Here is a 21,744-nt window from a genome sequence, read left to right on the forward strand (position 1 = left end):
GTTCATCCAGTTATTGACATTATTTACACATTACTTTTTCTGCTTAAGGCACAATATTATTTAAAAATTAAAACTTGTGTTCACATCCACATGTACCGCATGGGTTAGCCTACTATGTACAGTATTTACAACCTTACTAGTGTTCAATTCACAGCCACAGATGGTTCATCTACTTATTGACATTATTTACATATTACTTTGTCGGTTTCGGTCACTATGTTATTTAGTCACTACAGTAATTACAACTTGTGTTCACATCCACAGGAACCACATGGGTTAGCCTAGTCTATACAGTATTTACAACCTTACTAGTGTTCACTTCACAGCCACAGATGGTTCATCTAGCTATTGACATTATTTACACACTACTTTGTCTGCTTAAGGCACAATATTATTTAGAAATTAAAACTTGTGTTCACATCCACAGGAACCACATGGGTTAGCCTACTCTATACAGTATTTACAACCTTACTAGTGTTCACTTCACAGCCACAGATGGTTCGTCTACTTATTGACATTATTTACATATTACTTTGTCGGTTTCGGTCACTATGTTATTTAGTCACTACAGTAATTACAACTTGTGTTCACATCCACAGGAACCACATGGGTTAGCCTAGTCTATACAGTATTTACAACCTTACTAGTGTTCACTTCACAGCCACAGATGGTTCATCTAGTTATTGACATTATTTACACATTACTTTGTCTGCTTAAGGCACAATATTATTTAGAAATTAAAACTTGTGTTCACATCCACAGGAACCACATGGGTTAGCCTACTATATACAGTATTTACAACCTTACTAGTGTTCACTTCACAGCCACAGATGGTTCATCTACTTATTGACATTATTTACATATTACTTTGTCGGTTTCGGTCACTATGTTATTTAGTCACTACAGTAATTACAACTTGTGTTCACATCCACAGGAACCACATGGGTTAGCCTACTATGTACAGTATTTACAACCTTACTAGTGTTCAATTCACAGCCACAGATGGTTCATCTACTTATTGACATTATTTACATATTACTTTGTCGGTTTCGGTCACTATGTTATTTAGTCACTACAGTAATTACAACTTGTGTTCACATCCACAGGAACCACATGGGTTAGCCTAGTCTATACAGTATTTACAACCTTACTAGTGTTCACTTCACAGCCACAGATGGTTCATCTAGCTATTGACATTATTTACACACTACTTTGTCTGCTTAAGGCACAATATTATTTAGAAATTAAAACTTGTGTTCACATCCACAGGAACCACATGGGTTAGCCTACTCTATACAGTATTTACAACCTTACTAGTGTTCACTTCACAGCCACAGATGGTTCGTCTACTTATTGACATTATTTACATATTACTTTGTCGGTTTCGGTCACTATGTTATTTAGTCACTACAGTAATTACAACTTGTGTTCACATCCACAGGAACCACATGGGTTAGCCTAGTCTATACAGTATTTACAACCTTACTAGTGTTCACTTCACAGCCACAGATGGTTCATCTAGTTATTGACATTATTTACACATTACTTTGTCTGCTTAAGGCACAATATTATTTAGAAATTAAAACTTGTGTTCACATCCACAGGAACCACATGGGTTAGCCTACTATGTACAGTATTTACAACCTTACTAGTGTTCACTTCACAGCCACAGATGGTTCATCTACTTATTGACATTATTTACATATTACTTTGTCGGTTTCGGTCACTATGTTATTTAGTCACTACAGTAATTACAACTTGTGTTCACATCCACAGGAACCACATGGGTTAGCCTACTATGTACAGTATTTACAACCTTACTAGTGTTCAATTCACAGCCACAGATGGTTCATCTACTTATTGACATTATTTACATATTACTTTGTCGGTTTCGGTCACTATGTTATTTAGTCACTACAGTAATTACAACTTGTGATTACATCCACAGGAACCACATGGGTTAGCCTACTCTGTACAGTATTTACAACCTTACTAGTGTTCACTTCACAGCCACAGATGGTTCATCTAGTTATTGACATTATTTACACATTACTTTTTCTGTTTCAGTCACAATATTATTTAGAAATTAAAACTTGTGTTCACATCCACAGGAACCACATGGGTTAGCCTACTCTGTACAGTATTTACAACCTTAATAGTGTTCAATTCAAAGCCACAGATGGTCCATCTAGTAATTGACATTGTTTACACATTACTTTTTCTGTTTTGGTCACTATGTTATTTAGTCACTACAGTAATTACAACTTGTGTTCACATCCACAGGAACCACATGGGTTAGCCTACTATGTACAGTATTAACAACTTTACTAGTTTTCACTTCATAGCCACAGATGGTTCATTTAGTTATAGACATTATTTACACATTACTTTGTCTATTTCAGTCACTATGTTATTTAGTCACTACAATAATTACAACTTGTGGTTACATCCACAGGAACAACATGGGTTAGCCTACTATGTACAGTATTTACAACCTTACTAGTGTTCACTTCACAGCCACAGATGGTTCATCTAGTTATTGACATTATTTACACATTACTTTGTCTGTTTCAGACACTATGTTATTTAATCACTACAGTAATTACAACTTGTGTTCACATCCACAGGAACAAGATGGGTTAGCTGACTCTATACAGTATTTACAACCTTACTAGTGTTCACTTCACAGCCACAGATGGTTCATCTCGTTATTGACATTATTTACACGTTACTTTGCTTCATTCACACATTACATTCAAAATTATTCAACTATTCAATGTCAAAATATAAACAGTAGAAATAACTAGATGAGGCAATTCCTGAAGGAATTGCGTGTGAATGCTCCAATGCTGAAGTTGAACAGAAATGCTGATTTAATGTAGTATGAATGTAAGAATAGTTTGATTGTTGGAAATGGTTTGAATGTTGAAGAGTTTGAATTTCCAGGAAACACAGAATTTGGTTTGGAACTTAGGAAAGTGTTAGTTTGAATGTCCAGGATGAGTGGAATGTGTTGATGTTGGAATGGTTTCAATAGGTTGAAAAATGTGGGAATTGATCCTGGAAATTTGGGAATTTGGGGAAAAGCGGGATGTTTTTGAAAATGATTAGGAGCAAGAATGTCCTGAATGAGTTGAATTGGTTAGTGTTGGAATTGTTTCAATCCGTCAAGAAATGTAGAAGTAATAACAGTTTTTTAATTGAGAAAGGGTATTACGGAATTTGGGGAAAACCGGGACATTTTCAAGTTCTTAAACCAACATGTTTTTTTGTCCTGACTAAGAGGAATGTTTTGACAGTGGAACGGTTGAAATGAGTTGAAAAATGTGAAAGGAGTCATCGCACTAAAAAAGGTTGGAAATAAGGTCAGAAAAAAAACAGGAATTCCTGGAAAATTGTTGAATTTGGAAAAATGGTTGTTTGAATTTCAAGGATCAATTGAATGTGTTGAAGGTGGAATGGTGTGAATCGGTTGAAAAATGTGGGAATTGTGGAAGTTTGAAAAATTGACAATTATTTTTGAATGGGGAAAAATCTCCCTAAAAACTGGGAATTCTCGGAAATCTGGGAATCTTTTCAAAGTGTTGAAGGAGAGCACATCATTCCTGAACAGGCTGAATATTTTGGAGTTGGAATGGTTTGAATCGGATGAAAAATGTGTGAGTTGTGGAACTTAGAAAAATGTCCCATTAATTTCAAAGGGAATTTCAGGAAATTTGGGAATTCGGGAAAAGCAGGAATTTTTTTGAAAATGCTAAAAGACTTAAATGTTCTGAATGGGTCAAAATGGTTTGGTGTTGGAATTTTTCAAATCGGTCGAGAAATGTTGAATTGAGAAATGGTATTAAGGAAATCCTGGAATTTCGGGAAAACCGGGAATTTTTCCAGTTAAAAAAAAAACCTTTGCTTTTTTTGTCCTGATTAAGAGGAATGTTTTGACGGTGGAACGGTTGAAGAGTTGAAAAAATGTGGAAGGAGTAGTGTACAGAAAAAGGTGATAAAAGGGTGTAATAAAAAGGGAATTCTGGGAATTCCTGGAATTTTTTTTAACTTGCAAAAATGATAGTTTGAATGTCCAGGATGAGTGGAATATGTTGAAGGTAGAATGGTATGAATAGGTTGAAAAATGTGGAAATGGTGAAAAATGGCCAATTCATTTTCAATTGGAAAATTCTGGGAAATCTGGGAATTTTTGGAATTTGTCAAGGAAAAGCCCGCGATTCCCCAATAGGCTGAACAGTTTGAAGTTGGAAAGGTTTGAATTGGATGAAAAATGTGGAAGGTAGAGCGCGCCAAAAGGACTACTGGTTCTCAAAAACATCAGTGGTACAGGAGGGGCTAAGGGACTACTGGTTCTCAAAAACATCAGTGGTACAGGAAGATGCTAAAGGACTGCTGGTTCTCAAAAACATCAGTGGTACAGGAGGGGCTAAGGGACTACTGGTTCTCAAAAACATCAGTGGTACAGGAGGTGCTAAAGGACTACTGGTTCTCAAAAACATCAGTGGTACAGGAAGATGCTAAAGGACTACTGGTTCTCAAAAACATCAGTGGTACAGGAAGATGCTAAAGGACTACTGGTTCTCAAAAACATCAGTGGTACAGGAGGGGCTGAAGGACTATTGGTTCTCAAAAACATCAGTGGTACGGGAGGTGCTAAGGGACTACTGGTTCTCAAAAACATCAGTGGTACAGGAAGATGCTAAAGGACTACTGGTTCTCAAAAACATCAGTGGTACAGGAAGATGCTAAAGGACTACTGGTTCTCAAAAACATCAGTGGTACAGGAGGGGCTGAAGGACTATTGGTTCTCAAAAACATCAGTGGTACGGGAGGTGCTAAGGGACTACTGGTTCTCAAAAACATCAGTGGTACAGGAAGATGCTAAAGGACTACTGGTTCTCAAAAACATCAGTGGTACAGGAAGATGCTAAAGGACTACTGGTTCTCAAAAACATCAGTGGTACAGGAAGATGCTAAAGGACTACTGGTTCTCAAAAACACCAGTGGTACAGGAGTTGCTAAAGGACTATTGGTTCTCAAAAACATCAGTGGTACGGGAGGTGCTAAGGGACTACTGGTTCTCAAAAACATCAGTGGTACAGGAAGATGCTAAAGGACTACTGGTTCTCAAAAACATCAGTGGTACAGGAAGATGCTAAAGGACTACTGGTTCTCAAAAACATCAGTGGTACAGGAAGGGCTAAAGGACTACTGGTTCTCAAAAACACCAGTGGTACAGGAGGGGCTAAATGACTACTGGTTCTCAAAAACATCAGTGGTACAGGAGGAGCTAAAGGACTACTGGTTCTCAAAAACATCAGTGGTACAGGAGGGGCTAAAGGACTACTGGTTCTCAAAAACATCAGTGGTACAGGAGGGGCTAAAGGACTAATGGTTCTCAAAACCATCAGTGGTACAGGAGGGGCTAAAGGACTACTGGTTCTCAAAAACATCAGTGGTACAGAAAGATGCTAAAGAACTACTGGTTCTCAAAAACATCAGTGGTACAGAAAGACGTTAAAGGACTACCGGCTCTCAAAAACATCAGTGGTACAGAAAGACGCTGAAGGACTACTGGTTCTCAAAAACATCAGTGGTACAGGAGGGGCTAAAGAACTACTGGTTCTCAAAAAGTCCCCCGTGGTATGCTAAAAAACCGCTTGAGTGGAGACACGTGTTATCTGAGAGGTATGGTGCATCAAAGTGTGGAGAATATTTCTGCAAGAAGCTAACGTCAGCAGGTGTATTTACTTTGGTCATTCCTAGCGGCGTGTCCTCCAAACTGGCAGCCATGACCAAGTCCTGGACCAAGTCCTGGACCAAGTACTGAATGTCATCCACATGGTGTTTTATTGCCGCTCGCCTGATACCTGCTAGGGCCGCAGAAAAGTAGCAAATGTCTGAAGCTATTTGAATCCGCTTTGAAGTCACCATGAAAGCTTTCCAAAAGGGGCACTGGGAACAGTTTTTTCTAGCTAGCGTGGGTTCAGTTCCCAAGTGCCCCGACGTCTATCCCAGATAAATGCTAGGTTAGGAAAGCACACAAATCATGTTTGAGGTTGCACACCAGCTCGGTTTGTTCTTTTCCACTGATGTCAGAAGGACTTAGCGTGCAGTCCGTGCGTGTGACGCGGACTTAGCGGGGCTAGGAGGATCCATCAAGACCAGCCAGCTCCACAAGGTCGCCGCTCCAGCTTTCTGACAGCTGACATTTTACGGCTCGTTGGTGATCTCATAGCGGCCGCTCCCTGAGAGCTCGCCAGCCTCTCGCGGCACCGCGGCTAATTTGTTGGAGCGGAGCGTGATCGGAGAAGATTAAAAGGGAACCGGATCCCAGCTAAATATACAGTCCGGGATTTATGTCCCTGGGTCTGTCATCTCCACCACTGCAGACCTGGGGGGGATCCTCACCCACTGTTTGGCAGGTAAATAATCAAGGCTGGCTTCTTCCTGTCCAAACACCATCAAGATCTTCACCTCAGCTGGAGGTCCTCCCCACAACTTCCTCCTGTGTCCTTCACAACACACACACACACACACACACACACACACACACACACACACACACACACACACACACACACACACACACACACACACACACACCTATAGAACAAGGACAGATTTACAGCCAGTGGGGGTCAAGGGTCGTGTGGCTGGATGCTTTCTTGGAGGGTTCTTTTCTCTCTTTCTTCCTTTGGGGTGTCCCCCTCGGCTCCCACCCCTCCCCCAGCATTCCTCCCCTTTGTTTATTGCACATAAATACAATCACTGCTTTGCATTCACACACACACACACACACACACACACACACACACACACACACACACACACACACGCACACACGCACACACACACACACGCACACACACAAAGCTGTTGACAAAGATGGAGACCACACCGAGTGACACCTGATGGCAGAGAATGACAGGACGTCACTTTGCTAAAATCCTCAGCTCCTTTCACGCAGAACAGCCCTGAAATGTTTGTCTGGGAGCCCAAAGTGTGCTCGTTGGGCACTTTATCCAACAAGTGACTTGGGGGCCACATTAGGGCCACATTGAGCCACATTGGGGCCACATTGAGCTACATTGGGGCTACATTGGGGCCACATTGAGCCACATTGCGTCCACATTGAGACACATTGGGGCCATATTGAGCCACATTGGGGACACATTGAGCCACATTGAGCCACATTAGGGGCCACATTGGGTCCACATTGAGACACATTGGGGCCATATTAAGCCACATTGAGCCACAGTGGGGCCACATTGGGGCCACGTCGGGGCTACATTGGGGCCATATTGAGCCACATTAGAGGCCACATTGGGTCCACGTTGAGACACATTGGGGCCATATTGAGCCACATTGGGGCCGCATTGAGCCACACTGGGGCCACAGTGAGCCACATTGGGCCACATTAGGGCCACATTATGCCACATTGGGGTCACGTTGAGCCGACATTGGGGCCACGTTGAGCCATGTTGAGCCCACATTGAGGCCGCATTGGGGCAACATTGAGCCACATTGAACCACATTGAGCCACATTGGGGCCACATTTAGCCACATTAAACCACATTGAGGCCACATTGAACGACATGGGGGCACATTGAGCCACATTGGGGCCACATTGAGCCACATTGGGCCACATTGGGGCCACATTGAGCCACATTAGGGGCCACATTGGGTCCATATTGAGACACATTGGGGCCATATTAAGCCACATTGAGCCACAGTGGGGCCACATTGGGGCCACATCGGGGCTACATTGGGGCCATATTGAGCCACATTAGAGGCCACATTGGGTCCACGTTGAGACACATTGGGGCCATATTGAGCCACATTGAGCCACATTGGGGCCGAATTGAGCCACACTGGGGCCGAATTGAGCCACACTGGGGCCACAGTGAGCCACATTGGGCCACATTGGGGCCACATTATGCCACATTGGGGCCACGTTGAGCCGACATTGGGGCCACGTTGAGCCATGTTGAGCCCACATTGGGGCAACATTGAGCTACATTGAACCACATTGAGCCACATTGGGGCCACATTATGCCACATTGGGGCCACGTTGAGCCGACATTGGGGCCACGTTGAGCCATGTTGAGCCCACATTGAGGCCGCATTGGGGCAACATTGAGCCACATTGAACCACATTGAGCCACATTGGGGCCACATTTAGCCACATTAAACCACATTGAGGCCACATTGAACGACATGGGGGCACATTGAGCCACATTGGGGCCACATTGAGCCACATTGGGCCACATTGGGGCCACATTGAGCCACATTAGGGGCCACATTGGGTCCATATTGAGACACATTGGGGCCATATTAAGCCACATTGAGCCACAGTGGGGCCACATTGGGGCCACATCGGGACTACATTGGGGCCATATTGAGCCACATTAGAGGCCACATTGGGTCCACGTTGAGACACATTGGGGCCATATTGAGCCACATTGAGCCACATTGGGGCCGAATTGAGCCACACTGGGGCCGAATTGAGCCACACTGGGGCCACAGTGAGCCACATTGGGCCACATTGGGGCCACATTATGCCACATTGGGGCCACGTTGAGCCGACATTGGGGCCACGTTGAGCCATGTTGAGCCCACATTGAGGCCGCATTGGGGCAACATTGAGCTACATTGAACCACATTGAGCCACATTGGGGCCACATTATGCCACATTGGGGCCACGTTGAGCCGACATTGGGGCCACGTTGAGCCATGTTGAGCCAACATTGAGCTACATTGAACCACATTGAGCCACATTGGGGCCACATTTAGCCACATTGGGGCCACGTTAAACCACATTGAACGACATGGGGGCACATTGAGCCACATTGAGCAACATTGCGGCCACATTGAGCAACATTGGGGGCACATTGAGCAACATTGGGGCCACATTGAGCAACATTGGGGCCACATTGAGCAACACTGGGGCCATATTGAGCAACATTGGGGGCACATTGAGCAACATTGGGGCCACATTGAGCAACACTGGGGCCATATTGAGCAACATTGGGGGCACATATAGCAACATTGGGGCCACATTGAGCAACATTGGGGCCACATTGAGCAACATTGGGGCCACATTGAGCAACACTGGGGCCATATTGAGCAACATTGGGGGCACATATAGCAACATTGGGGCCACATTGAGCAACATTGGGGCCAAATTAGGGCCACATTGAGCTACATTGTGGCCACATTGAGCAACATTGTGGCCACTTTGAGCGACATTGGGGCCACATTGAGCGACATTGGGTCCACATTGAGCCACATTGGGTCCACATTGAGACACATTGGGCCACATTGAGCCAAATTGAGCCACACTGGGGCCACATTGAGCCACATTGGGGCCACATTGAGCCACATTGGGGCCACATTGAACGACATGGGGCACATTGAGCCACATTGAGCAACATTGGGGCGGGGCCACATTGAGCAACATTGGGGCCAAATTGGGGCCATGTTGAGCCACATTGGAGCCACATTAAACCACATGGGGGCCACATTGAGCAACATTGGAGCCACATTGAGCAACATTGTGGCCACATTGAGCAACATTGGGGCCACTTTGAGCAACATTGGGGCCACATTGAGCAACATTGCGGCCACATTGAGCAACATTGGGGCCACATTGAGCAACATTGGGGCCACTTTGAGCAACATTGGGGCCACATTGAGCAACATCGGGGCCACATTGAGCAACATTGGGGCCACTTTGAGCCACATTGAGCCACATTGAGCAACATTGGGGCCACTTTGAGCAACACTGGGGCCACATTGAGCAACATTGGGGCCACATTGAGCAACATTGTGGCCACATTGAGCAACATTGGGGCCACTTTGAGCAACATTGGGGCCACATTGAGCAACATTGGGGCCACTTTGAGCAACATTGGGGCCACATTGAGCCACATTGAGCAACGTTGGGGCCACTTTGAGCAACACTGGGGCCACATTGAGCAACACTGGGGCCACATTGAGCCACATTAAGCAACATTGGGGCCACTTTGAGCAACACTGGGGCCACATTGAACAACACTGGGGCCACATTGAGCCACATTGAGCAACATTGGGGCCACATTGAGCAACATTGGGGCCACTTTGAGCAACATTGAGCCACACTGGGGCCACATTGAGCCACACTGGGGCCACATTGAGCCACACTGGGGCCACATTGGTGCATGTTTATACTAGAGTCTGATAAAGACAACATTTTGACAGGACAGATTTTAAAAAATACAAATTAAAAAGCGATTGTATTTTTTCAAATCTGTCCTGTCAAAATGTGGCCCCAATGTGGCTCAATGAGGCCTTAATGTGGCCCCAATGTAGTCCCAGTGTGGCTCAATGTGGCCTTAACGTGGCTTTAACGTGGCCAATGTGGCTTTAATGTGGCCCCAATGTAGTCCCAGTGTGATTCAATGTGGCCCCAATGTTTTTAATCGTTACAAATAAGAATTGCAATTAATCTGAAAATTAGTATGTGACAGCCGTAGTAAACGCAGTCAAAGTGTTAGCACGTTAGCAAACACCCGAGGGTGTTGTGATGCTAACTTGATGATGAAATAGATTAAATACATATTATAATGTGGAAGTGATCATGTGACAAAGTGAGGGTCAAAGTTCACACCTTTGACTCACACTCACAGTGGTGTGTGTGTGTGTGTGCGTGCGTGCGTGCGTGCGTGCGTGCGTGCGTGCGTGCGTGCGTGCGTGCGTGCGTGCGTGCGTGCGTGTGTGTGTGAGAGAGAGAGGAGGACAGAAGACGACGTTCAGCCCTAAAAGTCTTTCACGCTGAAAACTAACAGTCGTTATTTGACTCTGACAACTTTCACGTCTCTTTTTACGGCGTGTCTTTTCAGAGGTGTGCAAACACACGCAATAAATTGACACACTTGGGGTGTGTGTGTGTGTGTGTGTGTGTGTGTGGTTGGTAAGGAGACGCACAGGAATGCCTCGCTTTCCACTTTAATGAACATGGCAGTGCTCTATTGAGACTGGTGACCGCTAGAGGAAAGGAAAAACTATCTGCATTTAAATGGAGAGGACCTCCACTCACCAGTTAGTGGTGATAGCAGCCGTCTGCTTCAGTATAACTGCAGTAATATTTGCAACACAACTGCAGTAATATTTGCAACACAACTGCAGTAATATTTGCAACATAACTGCAGTAATATTTGCAACATAACCGCAGTAATATTTGCAACATAACGGCAGTAATATTTGCAACACATTGCAAATATTACTGCAGTTATGTTGCAAATATTACATTGCAAATATTACTGCAGTTATGTTGCAAATATTACTGCAGTTGTGTTGCAAATATTACTGCGGTTGTGTTGCAAATATTACTGCAGTTGTGTTGCAAATATTACTGCAGTTGTGTTGCAAATATTACTGCGGTTATGTTGCAAATATTACTGCAGTTATGTTGCAAATATTACTGCAGTTATGTTGCAAATATTACTGCAGTTATGTTGCAAATATTACTGCAGTTATGTTGCAAATATTACTGCAGTTGTGTTGCAAATATTACTGCAGTTGTGTTGCAAATATTACTGCGGTTATGTTGCAAATATTACTGTAATATTTGCAACATAACCGCAGTAATATTTGCAACACAACTGCAGTAATATTTGCAACATAACTACAGTAATATTTGCAACACAACTGCAGTGTTGCAAATATTACTGCAGTTGTGTTGCAAATATTACTGCAGTTGTGTTGCTAATATTACTGCGGTTATGTTGCAAATATTACTGCAGTTGTGTTGCAAATATTACTGCAGTTGTGTTGCAAATATTACTGCAGTTGTGTTGCAAATATTACTGCGGTCATGTTGCAAATATTACAGTAATATTTGCAACATAACCGCAGTAATATTTGCAAAAAAACTACAGTAATATTTGCAACATAACCGCAGTAATATTTGCAACATAACTGCAGTAATATTTGCAACATAACTGCAGTAATATTTGCAACATAACTGCAGTAATATTTGCAACATAACCGCAGTAATATTTGCAACATAACCGCAGTAATATTAGCAACATAACTGCAGTAATATTTGCAACATAATCGCAGTAATATTTGCAACACAACTGCAGTAATATTTGCAACATAACTGCAGTAATATTTGCAACATAACTGCAGTAATATTAGCAACACAACTGCAGTAATATTTGCAACATAACTACAGTAATATTTGCAACACAACTGCAGTGTTGCAAATATTACTGCAGTTGTGTTGCAAATATTACTGCAGTTGTGTTGCTAATATTACTGCGGTTATGTTGCAAATATTACTGCAGTTGTGTTGCAAATATTACTGCAGTTGTGTTGCAAATATTACTGCAGTTGTGTTGCAAATATTACTGCGGTCATGTTGCAAATATTACAGTAATATTTGCAACATAACCGCAGTAATATTTGCAAAAAAACTACAGTAATATTTGCAACATAACCGCAGTAATATTTGCAACATAACTGCAGTAATATTTGCAACATAACTGCAGTAATATTTGCAACATAACCGCAGTAATATTAGCAACATAACTGCAGTAATATTTGCAACATAATCGCAGTAATATTTGCAACACAACTGCAGTAATATTTGCAACATAACTGCAGTAATATTTGCAACATAACTGCAGTAATATTTGCAACACAACTGCAGTAATATTTGCAACACAACTGCAGTAATATTTGCAACATAACCGCAGTAATATTTGCAACACAACTGCAGTAATATTTGCAACATAACTGCAGTAATATTTGCAACATAACTGCAGTAATATTTGCAACACAACTGCAGTAATATTTGCCACATAACTGCAGTAATATTTGCAACATAACTGCAGTAATATTTGCCACATAACTGCAGTAATATTTGCCACATAACTGCAGTAATATTTGCAACATAACTGCAGTAATATTTGCAACATAACTGCAGTAATATTTGCAACATAACCGCAGTAATATTTGCAACACAACTGCAGTAATATTTGCAACACAACTGCAGTAATATTTGCAACATAACTGCAGTAATATTTGCAACATAACTGCAGTAGTATTTGCAACATAACCGCAGTAATATTTGCAACATAACTGCAGTAATATTTGCAACATAACTGCAGTAATATTTGCAACATAACTGCAGTAATATTTGCAACATAACTGCAGTAATATTTGCAAAATAACCGCAGTAATATTTGCAACATAACTGCAGTAATATTTGCAACATAACTGCAGTAATATTTGCAACATAACCGCAGTAATATTTGCAACATAACCGCAGTAATATTTGTAACACAACTGCAGTAATATTTGCAACATAACCGCAGTAATATTTGCAACATAACCGCAGTAATATTTGCAACATAACTGCAGTAATATTTGCAACATAACTGCAGTAATATTTGCAAGATAACTGCAGTAATATTTGCAACATAACTGCAGTAATATTTGCAACATAACCGCAGTAATATTTGCAACATAACCGCAATAATATTTGCAACACAACTGCAGTAATATTTGCAACATAACCGCAGTAATATTTGCAACATAACCGCAGTAATATTTGCAACATAACTGCAGTAATATTTGCAACATAACCGCAGTAATATTTGCAACATAACCGCAGTAATATTTGCAACATAACCGCAGTAATATTTGCAACACAACTGCAGTAATATTTGCAACATAACCGCAGTAATATTTGCAACATAACCGCAGTAATATTTGCAACATAACTGCAGTAATATTTGCAACATAACCGCAGTAATATTTGCAACATAACCGCAGTAATATTTGCAACATAACTGCAGTAATATTTGCAACATAACCGCAGTAATATTTGCAACATAACCGCAGTAATATTTGCAACATAACCGCAGTAATATTTGCAACACAACTGCAGTAATATTTGCAACATAACCGCAGTAATATTTGCAACATAACCGCAGTAATATTTGCAACATAACTGCAGTAATATTTGCAACACAACTGCAGTAATATTTGCAACATAACCGCAGTAATATTTGCAACATAACCGCAGTAATATTTGCAACATAACTGCAGTAATATTTGCAAAATAACCGCAGTAATATTTGCAACATAACTGCAGTAATATTTGCAACATAACTGCAGTAATATTTGCAACATAACCGCAGTAATATTTGCAACATAACCGCAGTAATATTTGCAACACAACTGCAGTAATATTTGCAACATAACCGCAGTAATATTTGCAACATAACCGCAGTAATATTTGCAACATAACTGCAGTAATATTTGCAACATAACTGCAGTAATATTTGCAAGATAACTGCAGTAATATTTGCAACATAACTGCAGTAATATTTGCAACATAACCGCAGTAATATTTGCAACATAACCGCAATAATATTTGCAACACAACTGCAGTAATATTTGCAACATAACCGCAGTAATATTTGCAACATAACCGCAGTAATATTTGCAACATAACTGCAGTAATATTTGCAACATAACCGCAGTAATATTTGCAACATAACCGCAGTAATATTTGCAACATAACCGCAGTAATATTTGCAACACAACTGCAGTAATATTTGCAACATAACCGCAGTAATATTTGCAACATAACCGCAGTAATATTTGCAACATAACTGCAGTAATATTTGCAACATAACTGCAGTAATATTTGCAACATAACCGCAGTAATATTTGCATAACTGCAGTAATATTTGCAACACAACCGCAGTAATATTTGCAACATAACTGCAGTAATATTTGCAACATAACTGCAGTAATATTTGCAACATAACCGCAGTAATATTTGCAACATAACCGCAGTAATATTTGCAACACAACCGCAGTAATATTTGCAACATAACTGCAGTAATATTTGCAACATAACTGCAGTAATATTTGCAACATAACCGCAGTAATATTTGCAACACAACTGCAGTAATATTTGCAACATAACTTCAGTAATATTTGCAACATAACTGCAGTAATATTTGCAACACAACTGCAGTAATATTTGCCACATAACTGCAGTAATATTTGCAACATAACTGCAGTAATATTTGCCACATAACTGCAGTAATATTTGCCACATAACTGCAGTAATATTTGCAACATAACTGCAGTAATATTTGCAACATAACTGCAGTAATATTTGCAACATAACCGCAGTAATATTTGCAACACAACTGCAGTAATATTTGCAACATAACTGCAGTAATATTTGCAACATAACCGCAGTAATATTTGCAACATAACTGCAGTAATATTTGCAACATAACCGCAGTAATATTTGCAACATAACCGCAGTAATATTTGCAACACAACTGCAGTAATATTTGCAACATAACCGCAGTAATATTTGCAACATAACCGCAGTAATATTTGCAACATAACTGCAGTAATATTTGCAACATAACTGCAGTAATATTTGCAACATAACTGCAGTAATATTTGCAACATAACTGCAGTAATATTTGCAACATAACCGCAGTAATATTTGCAACACAACTGCAGTAATATTTGCAACATAACTGCAGTAATATTTGCAACATAACTGCAGTAGTATTTGCAACATAACCGCAGTAATATTTGCAACATAACTGCAGTAATATTTGCAACACAACTGCAGTAATATTTGCAACATAACTGCAGTAATATTTGCAACATAACTGCAGTAATATTTGCAACACAACTGCAGTAATATTTGCAACATAACTGCAGTAATATACTTAACGTTTGAACTGGAAAACTTTGTTATTTTTTGCAAATATTAGCTCATTTGGAATTTGATGCCTGCAACATGTTTCAAAAAAGCTGGCACAAGTGGCAAAAAAGAGTGAGAAAGTTGAGGAATGCTCATCAAAGACTTATTTGGAACATCCCACAGGTGAACAGGCTAATTGGGAACAGGTGGGTGCCATGATTGGGTATAAAAGCAGCTTCCATGAAATGCTCAGTCGTTCACAAACAAGGACGGGGCGAGGGTCACCACTTTGTCAACAAATGCCTGAGCAAACTGTCCAAAAGCTAAAGAACAACATTTCTCAACCAAGCTATTGCAAGGAATTTAGAGATTTCACCATCTACGCTCCGTAATATCATCAAAAGGTTCAGAGAATGTGGAGAAATCACTGCACGTAAGCCATGATATTACCGACCTTCAATCCCTCAGGCGGTACTGCATCAAAAAGCCACATCAGTGTGTAAAGGATATCACCACATGGGCTCAGGAACACTTCAGAAAACCCCTGTCAGTAACTACAGTTAAAACTCTACTATGCAAAGCCAAAGCCATTTATCAACAACACCCAGAAACACCGCCGGCTTCGCTGGGCCCGAGCTCATCTAAGATGGACTGATGCAAAGTGGAAAAGTGTTCTGTGGTCTGACGAGTCCACATTTCAAATTGTTTTTGGAAACTGTGGACGTCGTGTCCTCCAGACCAAAGAAGAAAATAATCTTTCGGACTGTTCTAGGCGCAAAGTGTAAAAGGCAGCATGTGTGATGGTATGGGGGTGTATTAGTGGCCAAGACATGGGTAACTTACACATCTGTGAAGGCACCATTAATGCTGAAAGGTACATACAGCTTTTGGAGCAACACATGTTGCCGTCCAAGCACCGTTATCATGGACGCCCCTGCTTATTTCAGCAAAACGATGCCATTGAAAATGTGTGAAGGCTAAAATATGAGAAGGGAGACTGTTGAACAACTTAAGCTGTACATCAAGCAAGAATGGGAAATAATTCCACTTCAAAAATGTGTCTCCTCAGTTCCCAAACCTTTACTGAGTGTTGTTAAAAGGAAAGGCCATGTAACACACTGGTAAAAATGGCCCTCTGACAACTTTTTTGCAATGTGTTGCTGCCATTAAATTCTAAGTTCATGATTATTTGCAAAAAAAATAAAGTTTCTCAGTGTGAAAATGAAATATCTTGTCTTTGCTGTCTATTCAATTCAATATAAGTTGAAAAGGATTTGCAAATATTCTCTTTTTATTTAGCATTTACACAACGTGACAACTTCACTGCTTTTGGGGTTTGTCCATCAAGTATTGACAAGAGTGTTGATGAACACCAGTATGGATAAGAACATGGGTGTTGGCATCACTATGGGTACAATCCAAACAATTTCCATCCCTGGTCCGGACCAACAAAGAGGGTGTGGAACAAAAAGTTGGAGTCTATAAATAAACTCTGTGGTTGTGTCACTGACCTGTGTGGCTGCGGATGTGGACCCTCAGCGTGCCGTTGCTGGCAAACTTCTGTCCGCAGTAGGGACAGATCTTCTCCTTCTCGCCCGTGTGCGTCTGCAAACACCGAGAGGCCACACAGTTGGAGAGGAAAAGTGATTTTCCCCCTCACGCGAGACATACTGTAGCTACAACTCAACCTATGGAAGTCTACAAAACTTTTTAATGGCAGAAACACAAACTGTGCAATAGTTCCCCCCAAATCATTTTCAGAGTGTGATATTTGGTGTGAAGTAATTGAAGCCTTAATTATGTCAATAATTCATAACAACATTGATTTTGATTCATTATTATTTATGGAGTTTTCATCCAAAAGAGCCTCATTCATAAAAGTGTTAAAAATGAGACTATCATTTTATTTTTATTTAACACTTAAGTCTTAATTTAACACTTAACTTCAGATTTAACTGTTGATTATAAGTTTGTATTTGTTTTACGATTTGTGTGTTTATGCCCTTTTTGTCATAGAAAGCTTATAGTTTTTTATATTGCAAACACACAAAATATGCAATCTTTTACTCCCAAAATACTTATTTGGTGTGAAGTAATTGAAGCCTTAAATATGTCAATAATTCATAACATTGATTTTGATTCATTATTATTTATGGAGCAGCGACACTTTTTTGTTTTAAATCCCACTAAAATTCCCAGGATTTCAAAAAGGCCTCATTCATAAAAGTGTTAAAAATAAGTCATACATTTTTATTTTTATTTAACACTTAAGTCTCAAGATCAACTTCAAATCTAACTGTCGATTATAAATTTGTATTTTTTTGTTTATGCCCTTTTTGTCCTAGAAAACTTTCAGTTTTTTATATTGCAAATACATAAAATATGGAATATTTTACCCCCCAAAATACTTGTAAGTGTATCATTTGATCATTGATTCATTATTATTTATGGAGCAACAACACTTTTTGTTTTAAATCCCACTAGAATTCGCAGGATTTCAAAAGGGCCTCATTCATAAAAGTGTTAAAAATAAGTCATACATTTTTATTTTTATTTAACACTTAAGTCTCGAGATTAACTTCAGATCTAACTGTTATAAGTTTTAGGTTTTGTTTGTTTGTTTATGCCCTTTTTGTCATAGAAAACATATAGTTTTTTATATTGCAAACACACAAAATATGCAATCTTTTACCCCCAAAAATACTTATTTGGTGTGAAGTAATTGAAGCCTTAAATATGTCAATAATTCATAACATTGATTTTGATTCATTATTATTTATGGAGCAACAACACTTTTTTGTTTTAAATCCCACTAAATTTCTCAGGGTTTCAAAAGGGCCACATTCATAAAAGTGTTAAAAATAAGTCATACATTTTTATTTTTATTTAACACTTAAGCCTCAAGATCAACTTCAAATCTGTCGATTATAAATTTGTATTTTTTTGTTTATGCCCTTTTTGTCATAGAAAACGTTTAGTTTTTTATATTGCAAATACACAAAATATGCAATATTTTACCCCCCAAAATACTTGTAAGTGTATCATTTGATCATTGATTCATTATTATTTATGGAGCAACAAAACTTTTTTGTTTTAAATACCACTAAAATTCGATCCAAAAGAGCCTCATTCATAAAAGTCATACATTTGTATTTTTATTTAACACTTAAGTCTCGAGATTAACTTTAGATCTAACTGTTATAAGTTTTAGGTTTTGTTTGTTTGTTTATGCCCTTTTTGTCATAGAAAACATAGTTTTTTATATTGCAAACACAAAATATGCAATCTTTTACTCCCAAAATACTTATTTGGTGTGAAGTCATTGAAGCCTTAAATATGTCAATAATTCATAACAACATTGATTCATTATTATTTATGCAGCAACAACACTTTTTTGTTTTAAATCCCACTAAAATTCTCATGGATCCAAAAGAGCCTCATTCATAAAAGTGTTAAAATAAGTCCTACATTTTTATTTTTATTTAACACTTAAATCTCTACATCAACTTCAGATCTATCTGTCGATTATAAGTTTGTATTTTTTTAATGTTTTCTTTGTTTATGCCCTTTTTGTCATACAAAACTTATAGTTTTTTATATTACAAACGCACAAAATATGCACTCTTTTAACCCCAAAATATTTATTTGGTGTGAGGTAATTGAAGCCTTAAATATGTCAATAATTCATAACATTGATTTTGATTCATTATTATTTATGGAGCAACAACACTTTTTTGTTTTAAATCCCACTAAAATTCTCAGGGACCCAAAAGGGCCTCATTCATAAAAGTGTTAAAAATAAGTCATACCCTTTTTATTTTTTATTTAACACTTAATTCTTGAGATTAACTTCAGATCTAACTGTTATAAGTTTTATGTTTTGTTTGTTGGTTTATGCCATTTTTGTCATAGAAAACTTATAGTTTTTTATATTGCAAACACACAAAATATGCAATCTTTTACCACCAAAATACTTATTTGGAGTGAAGTCATTGAAGCCTTAAATATGTCAATAATTCATAACAACATTGATTCATTATTATTTATGCAGCAACGACACTTTTTTGTTTTGAATCCCACTAAAATTCCCAGGGATCCAAAAAGGCCTCATTCATAAAAGTGTTAAAAATAAGTCATACATTTTTATTTTTATTTAACCCTTAAATCTCTACATCAACTTCAGATCTAACTGTTATAAGTTTTAGTTTGTTTTTTGTTTTTTATGCCCTTTTTGTCATAGAAAACGTATAGTTTTTTATATTGCAAACACACAAAATATGCAATCTTTTACCCCCAAAATACTTATTTGGTGTGAAGTAATTGAAGCCTTAAATATGTCAATAATTCATAACAACATTGATTCATTATTATTTATGGAGCAACAACACTTTTTTGTTTTAAATCCCACTAAAATTCCCAGGATTTCAAAAGGGCCTCATTCATAAAAGCGTTAAAAATAAGTCATACATTTTTATTTTTATTTAACACTTAAGTCTCTAGATCAACTTCAGATCTAACTGTTATAAGTTTCATGTTTTGTTTGTTAGTTTTTGCCCTTTTTGTCATAGAAAAGGTATAGTTTTTTATATTGCAAACACACAAAATATGCAATCTTTTACCCCCAAAATACTTATTTAATGTGAAGTAATTGAAGACTTAAATATGTCAATAGTTCATAACAACATTGATTTTAAATCATTATGTTTGTAGCCAATAAAGTATTAAAGTAATAAGCAGCCTGCATGGCAGTTTTGTGTTCCAAAAGTCAACATTGCAACTTTGTTGTTGTTACATTGTGACTTGTGACGCAGGCCAGCAAACATGAAGTATGTCTGCAGGGAAGGAAGGGCAATTTCAACTTCACACGGAATTACTGGAAAATATGTGGTACTATGTTATTACTATTATGGCGTGTATTTAACCCGTGGAAAGTATTTGATAGTATATTATTACTATTATAGCGTGTTCTAACGAGTGGAAAGCGAGCCTGTAATTAGCACTGACAGAAGAGCTCACCTACAAAGTCAAATACTCCTACTTCTGTTCACATACTTTGTTACTCATGTGTGACTTTTACAGTAATACACAACATTGTGTTTCATGTAGTAGTGAATACATTTGTTATTGTACTTCATTTCAACCTACTTCTGTTCACATACTTTGTTACTCATGTGTGACTTTTACAGTAATACACAACATTGTGTTTCGTGTAGTAGTGAATACATTTGTTATTGTACTTCATTTTCAACCTACTTCTGTCCACATACTTTGTTACTCACGTGTGACTTTTACAGTATTACACAACATTGTGTTTCATGTAGTAGTGAATACATTTGTTATTGTACTTCATTTTCAACCTACTTCTGTTCACATACTTTGCTACTCACGTGTGACTTTTACAGTATTACACAACATTGTGTTTCATGTAGTAGTGAATACATTTGTTATTGTACTTCATTTTCAAGGCATGTGAAAAAAGGATATTCTCAATGGTGGGTTGTTTTGTGTAGAATTTTGAGGGGAAAATGTATGTATTTGAATTTGTAATAGCTGTGATCATATTTCATGTACAACATGTATGTAAGATGAAAAGTGTTTACATGTTTATGTTTGCACCTTTTTGGACGACATGTGGACGTCTCTGGTATACACAGTTTGATTTATTTAAAGCCCAGCAAGAGGGCTATTACTTTTGTGTCTATGTAAGACATCTATTACTTTTGTGTCTGTAAGACATCTATAATGTTTGTATCTACCTAAGACATCTATTAGTTTTATATCTATGTAAGACATCTATTACTTTTGTGTCTATGTAAGACATTTATTACTTTTGTATCTATGTAAGACATATATTAGTTTTGTATCTATGTAAGACATCTATTAGTTGTGTGTCTATGTAAGACATTTACTAGTTTTGTATCTATGTAAGATCTCTATTAGTTTTGTGTCTATGTAAGACCTCTATTACTTTTGTGTCTATGTAAGACATCTATTAGTTTTTTATG

General features: G+C 38.7%; 1 protein-coding gene across 1 annotated transcript in view; it reads right to left on the minus strand.

Moving 5' to 3' along the window:
* Positions 1-21,744, minus strand: part of LOC133644302 (PR domain zinc finger protein 5-like) — an 81,443-nt gene that overhangs the window by 17,903 nt on the left and 41,796 nt on the right. Inside the window, exon 13 of the mRNA XM_062038681.1 lies at positions 17,251-17,344. Coding sequence (XP_061894665.1) covers positions 17,251-17,344 — 94 coding nt within the window. The remainder of the gene's footprint in view (positions 1-17,250; positions 17,345-21,744) is intronic.

The sequence above is a fragment of the Entelurus aequoreus genome, linkage group LG27 (genome assembly GCF_033978785.1).
Source record: "Entelurus aequoreus isolate RoL-2023_Sb linkage group LG27, RoL_Eaeq_v1.1, whole genome shotgun sequence".
NCBI lineage: Eukaryota > Metazoa > Chordata > Actinopteri > Syngnathiformes > Syngnathidae > Entelurus > Entelurus aequoreus.